This window comes from Sinocyclocheilus rhinocerous, unplaced genomic scaffold, assembly GCF_001515625.1.
Source record: "Sinocyclocheilus rhinocerous isolate Xijiao unplaced genomic scaffold, SAMN03320098_v1.1 scaffold416, whole genome shotgun sequence".
NCBI lineage: Eukaryota > Metazoa > Chordata > Actinopteri > Cypriniformes > Cyprinidae > Sinocyclocheilus > Sinocyclocheilus rhinocerous.
Window position 1 is genome coordinate 1,106,759 of NW_015647952.1, and position 12,319 is coordinate 1,119,077.

Consider the following 12,319-nt stretch of genomic DNA (forward strand, 5'->3'; position numbering starts at 1 on the left):
GCCCTGCAGAGTTTTGCTTCAACCCTAATCAAACACACCTGAACAAGCTAATCAAGGTCTGAACGGATACTAGGAAGCTACAGGCAGGTGAGTTTTTATTAGGGTTGGAGCTGAACTCTGCAGGGCTGAGGCTCTCCAGGACCGGAGTTCGCCACCCCTGATCTAGTGTGTGCGTTCAGAGGATTAAAAGGAAAAATCGGTTGAACTGTCTTCATGTCTGTGGTCCCCCATGGTTTTAAAATCTAGTGTGCGGCCAGCCTTAAAGGGGTCATATGATGCGATTTCAATTTTTCCTTTCTCGTTGGAGTGTTACAAGCTCTTGGTGCATAAAGAAGATCTGTAAAGTTGCAAAGACTAAAGTCTCAAATCCAAAGAGATATTCTTTATAAAACACAGCACACCTCGCTTTTTCAGGCCGATGAGCTTTGTTTTTTTAACTTTAAACCGCATAAACACATTTCATTACACCAAATACACAAAATAATGTTCTTTTTAGCAGCATCATATGACCCCTTTAACCGATTTTAAAACCATGGAAGACCACAGACATGGAGACAGTTTCAGGTGCTCCGTCTCGATCCTGGAGCAGTTAAATAATCATAATGACACCACACAATAGAGGATTTTTTGGACAGAAAAATTGTTTGTGACAAGCCATGAATCGCACTACACCTCCCGATCGTTCAGGGGAGCTAATCGGGCTAAAAATCCGCCTTAAAATCGTCTAATGTGTGGCCAGCATAAACTGAAGAGTTCTCACTGGCGCCGACAGCCCCCAAAGCTGATTCAACATGCTGAATCGGGCAAACTGCCGCTGACGTGAGCCCAACAAGAGCAGACGTGTGGAACACACCAAACAAACTAGCCCGACAGATGCTCGCTGATGGCCCGATGATGGCCGACCATCGGCTGGGTGTGTCTCGGCCTTATCCGAACTTTGCTTTCAAAAAGCAAACCATATTCACAGAGAGTAGGTTACCAGTATAGTTTCAGTCTGTGTACTGTCATACGGCTACTACCAAATATGTTTATGTTTGAGCCGTGATGATGGCAGCCTGCATTTCATGTTCATAGTAAAACGCATCTATCTTTAGCTAGTGTTTCACCCAGACATATTTTTATACCTCAGTTGATAGTGAAGGCAGGAGAGTGGGGGAGCGTTTCAAAGCTAAGATAATGTAGTTTATCTCCTGTGCTGCTGCATGCATTTATCAAACCATAGACCGAATTTTAGCTGAAGCCCAAACTGATATTTTCTTCTGCAGAGAAATTCACAGAATCGGTTTTTGAGTGTTGAATTGAACTGCAGGGAAACTTTGAAAAAACACAGTAAACACAACACACACAGGGAAACAAAAGTAATTCTGTGGCTCTGCTGAGGTACAATCCAATATCAAACTTGAGTGAATTCTGATGAAGAGTAATGTTTCTAAAACTCAGGTGTGTGATGTGTGATCTTTGTTTTGGTGACTGATGGTCTTTATCATATTTTTGCACACAAGCTCTGTACATTCATTCATCCACATATGACCGTTCTTCCCTTCACTTCCTTTCTATGCATGCATCCCATTTCCTACAGCTCCTCCTCCTGTTATCCTCTCACCAATTTCGTTCATTATATTTTTCTACCTCATTTCCTCTTCCCTTGAAAGACTATTTTCTTTGTGGCACTTCATTTGTGTTGGCTCTTTTGGCTTAGCCTTTGTGCTTCATTTCAGTCTTTTGTCAGTGACAAAATAAAATCTAGTGAAAGCGCTCCTTTCATAAGAATGTACCTGACAGTAACTGCAAATTGCTGTAAATGTATTATTAATTCAATATTTCCTCCCTTCACAGTTTGTGTCTGTGTGTGTTCTGTACAAAGTGCCAGGACGTATTAAGACTGAAATTTACAGTTTCACTGATGAGTCTTTGGTGGATGGTCATTTTCTGCCTGACTGCTCAGAGCAGAGTGAGCTAACGCTATTGCACTCACAAAACTGAACTAACTCCTCACCAGTGGCTTCAGTGTGCTTGGATGGATGGATTGCTGGACAGATAGACAGAAGGACAGGCTGACACAGTGGGTATACAGATAGATAGATAGATAGATAGATAGATAGGCGTTATGGCCAAAAATATTATCACAATATTTGTTCCATATAATACATTATAGATATTTACCACAATATTGATTTACTGTTATTGGGGAAGGAAATACTTTCCACATGTTTGTTAGACCTTGTGAATAAATATAAACATAACTTTATTTGTTTGCAATTAAATTCCACAGAGTGAAATATCTTTTAATTTAGGGCCCCATAAAATCGTGAATTATTTTTTTTTCTTTTAATTACAATACTAATTTATTTAAGTGTCCAATTAAATGTTATTAATAAAACCTTGACAGTTTGATCACTCTTTTAAAATGTAATCAATTTAAATTAATTTACAACAAAACTTTGCATTTTTATTGTCAAGCAAGATGCTGCACATCAGAAATGTATAAATGAATGAAAAATACCTTGGTTATATGATATTCCGTAAAAATAATAATACTATTATTCGAGAATTATATTTTAATATAAAAAAAGTAATATATTTCTGTCATCATTTCTTCAAGTTAAACCGGACTTTTATTTTGATGGGTTGTTGTGAAGATTTTTCAGTTTTACTTGGTTTCAGTGGGCCTCATTTACAAACGAACGTACGACAGAAAAGTGGGCATACGGTTATTTGGAAACTTGGAATTTATCAATATGGACTTGAGCGTTGGCTACGATCAAATCTCACGTCAGGTCTCAACTCGTGTACGCAAGTTTTTGAGTTACCTGAACTTGCATGTAGCATAATAAATCTGGTGGAGAATTGTATAATAACAGCATTTTGTTCATTTAGATTATTTTCCTGACTGACAACCAAACCAAAAAATGTGCGACAAGTATAGGCTACGCTTGTTTTTGTGACACTCTTAAAGGGGTCATATGATGCGATTTCAATTTTTCCTTTCTCTTTGGAGTGTTACAAGCTCTTGGTGCATAAAGAAGATCTGTAAAGTTGCAAAGACTAAAGTCTCAAATCCAAAGAGATATTCTTTATAAAAGTTAAGAGTCAACCACGCCTACCTAAAACGGCTCGTTCTAACACACCCCACATGTCTACGTCACGATGTGAGAAGATTTGCATAACGCCGCCCAAACGTTCACGCAAAGAAAGAAGGCGTAACTTAAAAATATTTGGCTGCACAACTGTTGATAATTCTAATAATAAATCAGCATATTAGAATGATTTGTGTTGTGCATTAGCACATCATTTTATAACATCTGTTAAAATCATTTGTAGATTTTCAATAAAAGCTCGATCATATGAATTGAAAGTTTAATAACATTTGTAAGCATTTTAACTTGAAATGAAATTATGATTTGTTAAGCATTATGTAATGTTTAATACATTTATTAGAAAGCATTAACAAGCACATTATCTCACGTTTCTAACTCTTTGAATATATATTAACTAATGATCCATTAAGGATTTTATCATGTTTGTTAATGATTTATTAATGAAAGTTATTAGTGTTACCTATTAAAGTGTTGCCTAAATTCTCACTGGGATTCTCTTCTCAGATGAATGATGAACAAATGGCTTATGATGACTATGAAAATGATAATTCTAGAATATTCTCAAATATATGAAAGTTGATTGAGGGATGAGACCAGATGTGATGTAAATCAAAAAAGAAAAAGAAAACATTGTAAATAAATAAATAAGTTTGACATTTGTCAGACCAAATGTGACATTTGACAGACAGTTTCTAATGCTGGTCAAAGTTTAATTAAATTTTTTTTTTTTTATTATTATTCTGTTGGCAGCCAATGTTTTAAGGATTACAAATCTAACAATACTTTTAATAATAGGTAGAAAAAAAGTAAGTATTTGTGCACAGTTTTGAATTTTTCACTGAATAAATGAGACATTATACATTAAATCAGGGATGGGCAACTTTGACAGTGATGAGGGCCAGCACTTTTTCTCGTTTATACCAAGGGGCCAGATTACTCATCCACATCTAAACACCTTTTACTTTTACAGAGTCCACTAGTTTGTTACTTTAACTGAGTAGCAGTTACAACCAAAACACACCAGCTGTGAGAATGTATTTATGATGATGATGGGCGCATGCGCATGCAGCGACCGGCAGTGAATGAGAGTTTGGCGTCCTGTTTTATGTGGTTTTATTCGTTTTAAACGTTTTTATTGTCTTGACTACATGAATAAGTGATTCTAGATTTAGTTGGAAAATGGATTTATCTTATTTCGTAGCGCTGGGTTTTTTTTTTTGTATCTGTTGTTTGCATGCAACATATCCGTGGGACTGTATGCCACGTGAGGACACAGTATTCCAGAGATACGTTACTGCAGCTAAACCTCGTTAGTTTGGCTCAGGGAATGTATTTTACACCGGAGTTACCGAACTTTATTCTGAGAGATTCTCATGGACCGAGGAGTGTGGAAAAGAAGAGGAGGAAGAGGGGTAAACGAGGTGGCGTTAGATTACGCCTGCCCTCGGTTATTATGGGAAACGTTCAGTCTCTGAGGAATAAAGTGGATGAACTTCAGTTAAATGCTCGTTACCAGCAGGAACTGCTGCATTATGGCATTTACTGAAACGTGGCTCACTGAGCATGACCGGGACATCGACTTATCCATTGATGGATTTGGAGCTCCTTTTCGTTTGGATCGGCTGGCAGAGGTAACGGGGAAAACTCAAGGAGGCGGGGTATGTCTATATGTCAACAAACGATATTGTACCTCTGTGACTGTCAGAGAGCGTGTTTGTACGCCAGATGTGGAACTTTTAGCGGTTTCACTTCGTCCTTTCTATTTACCCCGTGAGTTTCCTCAACTTTTCATGACAACAGTGTACATTCATCCAAAGGCGGATTCTGTCTCTGCCTCCAGTACTATATTTGATGTAGTACAGAGATTGCAGTCGATCTCACCGGATGCACCTAACTTTGTTCTTGGCGATTTTAACCATGTTTCTCTTAAACAGACACTCAACGGGGTATGTCTTTATGTCAACAAACGATATTGTACCTCTGTGACTGTCAGACAGCGTGTTACGCCAGATGTGGAACTTTTAGCGGTTTCACTGCGTCCTTTCTATTTACCCCGTGAGTTTCCTCAACTTTTCATGACAACGGTGTACATTCATCCAAAGGCGGATTCTGTCTCTGCCTCCAGTACTATATTTGATGTAGTACAGAGATTGCAGTCGATCTCACCGGATGCACCTAACTTTGTTCTTGGCGATTTTAACCATGTTTCTCTTAAACAGACACTCAAAACTTTTCAGCAATATGTCTCCTGTCCAACCAGACGGGGTAAGACATTAGATCTCTGTTATGGGTCTGTAAAGGATGCTTATAAATCTCTCCCGCTTCCTCCATTGGGCTCTGCTGATCATAATTGCATTCATTTACTGCCCATATACAAGACTATTTTAAAGAGAGAGAAAGCAAAGATCAAGGACATAATTATGGTCTGAAGAATCTGTCCTGTTTGCAGGAATGTTATAGCTGTACTGATTGGGACATTTTTAAACAGTCCAGTGGTAATGATGCGAACTCACTGGTGGATGTAACATGCTCATAATTGCTTTTTGCAGAGACATGATAATTCCCAGTAAGCGTGTTAAAAGCTTCTTACCTCTGGGCGGAGGTTTTAATCCCAAGGTGTAAAACAAAGCGATATAAAAACAGCTTTTGTTCCCGCTGTTTTAACTGTGTTAAATAAGCTGTAGGATGGGGGAGTCTTGGAGAATTTATATCATGTATCTTGTATCATATATTTGTTATCTGTTGTGTTATATTTTTAAATGTGTTTTTGAATTTGTGTTATGGATGGTTGTCACTGTCATTTTACTGCAAGACAAATTTACCTGCGGGTATGAATAAAGTAACCTAACCTAACCTAACCAAAAATCAATCAAAAAAGTTTCAATCTAATGACAGGATTCTTTTTTATCTTTATACCTTTTTCACATGCACATTTGATATAGCCTAGACATCTTTCAGTATTGGGGCTGGATCTTACTTTCTTAGAATTATATTTGCATTAATTTTGGGTGAGTAACCTAACCTAACCTTCTCTATTTTATTACACCCATCTGAACCCTCACGCACACACAAATAACATTAGTTCTCGCGTTGCTTGACATTTCAGCCATTCATCATCAGACTAAAATGCAGTCAACCAAACATAAAAGTTTGGAGCGTCCAGCGCCCAAACAAACATTTTTGCGCATGTGAAAGATTTTACGCAGATATTGGAACATGACTAAAGTATAAAGCCTTGTTTAGGCTACATAGCCTAATGAATAATAGTTTAGCAACCAAATATTACAAATATGGCAAAAATGGAAACATTTGGATACTGAGCCCATGCCGTTTCAGTTTTGCTTGACGTTTGTGTACCGTTTATAAAAATGCCACTAGCCTATAGCGTGATTTTTTTATATTATAGTTTAATATGTACTTTTATAGCTGCTTATTTTGTCATTCTTGTTCTGTAATATTGTTAAATGCAAAGGATTTGTTGTGGAGTGAATGGAACTAAATAGGCTAAATCATGTTTATTTTTGTAAAGTTTTCCTTTTATTTACCGGTATTTAATATACATATAAATTAATGTAACTGTTTGCAGTTCCCAGGTTAATGGGTGTTTTTGGAGTAAGATCAGTTTCTCTTTCATGAGATTGCTTCCTCTTTTTGAGCAGGTTTCATTTAGTTTCAACATGCACTGACTGGCTTCTGTTGCCTTTATATCTGCTGTGTGACAGCCTGTCAGATTAATCCATATTGAGTAAAAATGTCCAGAGCTTATATCATTATCAACATAAATTTTATTGCAATCGCAATATGATAGTCTATCGCCCAGCCCTAATGGATGGATGGATGGAGTACTACACTCTTAAAATAAATGGGGTTTTCACAACAATGCCATACAAGAACCATTTTTGTACTCCCTGATGGATGGATGGATGTAGTGTTGTAGAAATTGAACTGTTTTTCATCAGCGTGTCAACTGAAAACACTGTCAGTGATCGTTAAGCTCTTGTGCTGTTCTCAAGAGCTCATCACACTCATGCCTTCCAGTGAAATCACTCAGTTGAGCTTAGTGGAATAAGCCCATTCAATTATCTCACAGGGTCCATTAGCATGTAACGGAGGAAAGTCAATACTTTTAAGGCTTTTGCTGTCAGTTTTATTCCTTGGGCCTGATCCTCTGAATGTCTGTCTCTTCTTCAGGTTACTCCTGGCCCCTCCCTGCATCACTGTGTCCCATGTGGATCTACTTGGATGTTCTCTTTTCCACCGCCTCCATCATGCACCTGTGCGCTATCTCGCTGGACCGTTATGTGGCCATCCGTAACCCCATCCGACACAATCGGTCAAACTCACGCTCCCGCGCCCGGGCGAAGATCACGGCCGTCTGGACCATCTCAGCAGGTACACCTGATGCCATCGACATGCAGCCATGACACTGTGCTGTAGTGTGACGTGAAGCCATTATTATTAGACTATTGTGAACAGAATGTCATGACTCTGATCTAATTAGACAATATCAACCGCTGACTCTGCTTTCAGAAAAACCTACAAAATGTTACTTATTGGCTTGAGATGACCTTGGCTGTTTAGAGCCGCTGCTAAAACGAAGAGCGTTCCAAAGAGGGTCTTTAAGCGTTTATGTGTACTTGAATCTGAATTGCTTTTGGGACTAGAGAAATCAGTGGCTAATAAACCTCCATGCCTTTTGTCATTCACCAGAGGAAAGGCGATTGAATACATGAGTGGGGGAGAGATTTGGGTATCTGTAAATGAGAAGTAAAATTGCAGCAATATTCAGTTATATAGATTGCAGCTGAGAGGCGACAATGAAACCTGCAGTAGTGAGTGCAGCTTCATCAGTATCGTGTTGATTATGTCAATGGAGCACCACAAGGAAGAAATAATTGAGAAGAGGGGAAAAAATAGCATAATGGAAAGCTAAAAATGTATGAATTTTACAGGTCTGGGTCATTGAATCCTGAAGTCATTAATATTTCCAGCATGCACAGTGTTATTTCCACCACATCTCAAATCATGTGTTGTGCTTAATAGCATACTCTGGTGGAAATTTGTGAAATAAAATGGCTCCATCTTTGCTAAGACTAATTTCATTTCGCGGATCGTAAAATACACACAAATAACTTTTTTTGTTACACTTTTCAAGCTTGCTCTCAATAAAAATATTGTTCAAAAGTGATATTTACCTTTTTTTGTCTTGTTTTCTTCATATCATGTCACATTTAATGTTGCCTTGGTAAACAAGTACACAAAATTGTGATAAAATGTATAGAATAATTTGTTTAAAAATTGAGATATTTATTTATTAAGAGACTTTACTATTGAAAAAATAATGAAAGCATGGAAAAAAGTTTTAGTGTGGCCTTCATATAAACAAAGAAAAAAAAAATATTAGTTTGAATAAAAATCAACCTCTGCTGTGCCCGAAGTTGAAGAAATGTCCAAGCTCTGCATTAAAATATCACTGATATTCTTCAAAATGACCTCAGACCAGCCCTGCAGTTCCAGCTGCATGCAGGAAAGACAGAAAAGGATATTATGAGCAGAAAATGTAATAAAGTGAATGCCACAATGCCATTTACATCACAGTAGTGCAAAAAGAAAAACAAAACAGTCTAATGAAACACATTTATAATACAAAGGCAATACTGTATAACTAAAGTCAATAGAGACCGATATAGAACTAAAATATCTGCACTAATAAAGTGGTTAAACTGTAGCGGTACACTTTTGGATCCCAGAACTCCAGTCTCAAGCCTCTGTGAGCTTCAGGGTGGTCAAAGAGCTCAGAGCTAGTGCTGCTTTAAAGTGAAGAAGACTTTCAGATGGTAATTATGTGTCATTTGGGGATCAAAGTAGATCTACTAACATTTAGGAGATTAGGGCTCTTCGATCATGAGTCAGATGCTTTTCAAAAAACAGCAAGTCTGGTTGTTAAGACTAAAAAGTGGTTTTCTAATAATCAGTTGAGAAGCTGCTTAGCACTGAGATAGCATAAACATGCAGAATTAGCTAGTTTTTGTAATGGAAATATATGCCAATTAGTGCATATTTAATAAGATTATGTTTTGTCTACATCTAAAAAATGACATTTCAGACAACTTGTAATGCAAAACAATTGTGATTAATCGACTGAGAATTATGGTGACATCTGTTAGTCAAAATTTGTACCCAGTTTACCTCTGGTGTCTTGCCTTAAGTCAGTCAGCACATAACATCTACAGGTGCATCTCAATAAATTAGAATGTCGTGGAAAAGTTCATTTATTTCAGTAATTCGATGATTGTGAATAAATCCATTGTGAAGATGCAACCCTTGGAGCGTGAGAGCTGTCAGTGGATTTGAGCAAAGCACCATCACAACTTCCATTATAATGCTGCTTTTCTAACTTTCAACTCTGTTTACTCTCATCTCCAGGATAAGAAATGTGATGCCAGAGGCTGATAGTGACTAAGATAAAGTAACCCCACTTTAAACTCAGTTTTGAAGCAGAAACCTTACCGATATATATATTTTTAATCTCCTCATCTTCCTCTCAGATTTTGACACTCAGTGACAGCCATTTTTTACACTCTACAGTTCTTATCATAGTCATCCAAGGCCTGCAGTTATCCATAGATGCACAGCCAATGCCAGACACATCGTCCAGAGGCACGGGGTCCATCATGCCCTTCCCAGCTCAGTTTCCCCCAACAAACCCCAGAGATCAGACACCATTTGCAGAGATTTACTGTTGCCATGGAGATGTCTTATCACCATGGCAGTTTCACTGAAAGTTTGTCCTTGAGCGATACAAGCTTTCCATTTGCAAGATGCTAGCGGAAATGTGAAGTATATCATATTCAACATTATACAGGCTGAACTGAACGCTAATGGTCGTAAATAGTTGTGTTATTGAAGTTACGCCTCTAAACTGTTATAGGCAACGAGAGAAACAAAGTCCCATCAATTACTGTGAAGTAACCCAAAGGCATGTGACAAAGGTGGACATTTTTGCTGCCTAAGCATAAGTAATGTGTCTGAGTAAGTCGAATAATATGAGCCTGTCCTTGAACAAGAGATCCATCAATCCATCAATAAAATGTCCGTTTTTTAAAGTGTTAATGGAATTAAAAAGAAACAAATGAATCGTAAGTTGATGGTGCTATTATAGCGATTCTACTATTTATTAGGCTGCTAAATAACAATATTGGTGAGGTTGATTATGATGATGATGATTATTATTATTATTAATGACAGCGAATCACTTTTTAATAGTTTTGTATACAAAAAATTATCAATTAAGAGGATCTTTTTCATCATTTACTGATACAAATATCACACAACAAAATAAAAGAACTATAATGTTAGATTTTCTAAATGCTTTGCTGCCATTAAAAATAAAAATGGATGAATTGCATGTTAACATGTTATCTATGAAAGCAATATTATATATAACAAAATTATAAACCCATACTCTTTATTACCATATGTTGTTAAAAACTTTGTTATTTATTAGGGTTGTTAATAAATTGTAATATTGGTTTATTATTATTAATCACTGTGAACCTTATTTTGATTGTGAACATAAATTCTCAATTAAGAGGGTATTCCTTTACCTCATTTAGTGATAAAAAAATTCACAGAACAGAATGAAAGTTATGTCAGATTTTCTAACTGTATTAACACCATTAAAAAGAATAAAGAATTGCATGTTAACGTGTTATCTATTAAAGCTGTATTATTTATAGCACTATATGAACTATTATTCATTTATGTCTGCTTGTGCAAATGGACTGCATGCGAAAAGGACACATATAGAACAGCTGCATGTGTCATAGACAAACTGCAGGTCACACAACTTTGCTGCTTTTGTGTTTTGTGTGAAATAAGCAACTGTCATCATTTCTTTTCTGTTGTTGGGTTTCTTTGCCACCTTGTTTTTGTCAAAATGTCACAATTTCTGCCGACTAAACTAAACTACAAATGCACTTTCTTCCCCCCCGTCTTTCTGCAGGCATCTCCATGCCAATCCCAGTGCTGGGTCTACGCGATCACACCAAAGTTTTCAAGGATGGCAGCTGCCTATTGACTGACAACTCTTTCGTGTTGATTGGGTCCTTTGTGGCCTTCTTTGTGCCATTGACCATTATGGTGGTGACCTACTTCCTGACTATCAGCGCTCTGCAGAGTGAGGCCACTCTCTGCCTTGACCAACTGGTGCCCAGGCCCAAATGGAGCGCAGGATTCACTCTCAACTTCCTCCCCGGACCCTCATTCTCGCCCTCTGAGAAAAAACTGTTCTTGCGGCACTCGTTGAGCCGTGAGGCGGGGGCAGAGTCGGGGGTTGTGACGCCACCTTTCGGACGCCATACGGTGCAGTCCATCAGCAACGAGCAAAAAGCCTCCAAAGTTCTGGGCGTGGTTTTCTTCTTGTTCGTGGTCATGTGGTGTCCATTTTTCATCACTAATGTTTTAGCGGTGGTTTGCGAGCCAGCGACGTGTGATGCCAACATAATGAACGGACTGTTGAATGTGTTTGTGTGGGTCGGTTACCTTTCCTCCGCCGTTAACCCGCTGGTTTACACGCTTTTCAACAAGACTTACCGCTCAGCCTTCGCCAGATACATCCGATGCCAGTTTCATGAGGAGAAGAAACCGCTACAACTAATTCTGGTCAACACCATTCCACCACTGGCCTATCAGTCCACACACCTGCCACTCACTGGATCAATAGGCAATGGGGATTTCTCTCTGCCCCTTCCAAATAAAAAACATCTGTCCAAAAGCAGCAAAAATGAGAGTGTCAGCTGCTTGTGAATTCACTCGGTGAACTCACAAAATGCCAGCCGTAACCCTGGATTTTCTTCTGGGTTTCATGTTTGGCATTCTCTCCGACTAACGTAAATCAGAAATCTCTACAGAAATCAGCTCTGATTGGTCTAAAGTATTAGTATTCAAAGCCCAAATGCATCTATGAACGAACGATTTCACTATCCATGACTTTATCACAGGGTACTGATACATCAAAAGACCTTTGTCTGATCGGGATCTTTCCTGACCATAAATGTCAGTTGAATCAATGGGATAAAACTTCTCTGGTTATAAAAATTGTATATAAGTGTTAAGTCAAAATTTCGGTTTGATGTCAAGACTTGTAGGTTTTTTACGTAGCACTTTATATGCAGAGAGTGAAGTCTAAATTCATGGGAGCTCAGCAGTGTTTTGTTTAC

General features: G+C 38.0%; 1 protein-coding gene across 1 annotated transcript in view; it reads left to right on the plus strand.

Annotated features, from left to right (window-relative positions):
• LOC107709424 (5-hydroxytryptamine receptor 2A-like) overlaps positions 1-11,930 on the plus strand; it is a 33,124-nt gene extending 21,194 nt beyond the window's left edge. Inside the window, exons 2-3 of the mRNA XM_016513889.1 lie at positions 7,290-7,490; positions 11,104-11,930. Coding sequence (XP_016369375.1) covers positions 7,290-7,490; positions 11,104-11,906 — 1,004 coding nt within the window. The 3' untranslated portion in view covers positions 11,907-11,930. The remainder of the gene's footprint in view (positions 1-7,289; positions 7,491-11,103) is intronic.
• Positions 11,931-12,319: the final 389 nt, after the last annotated feature.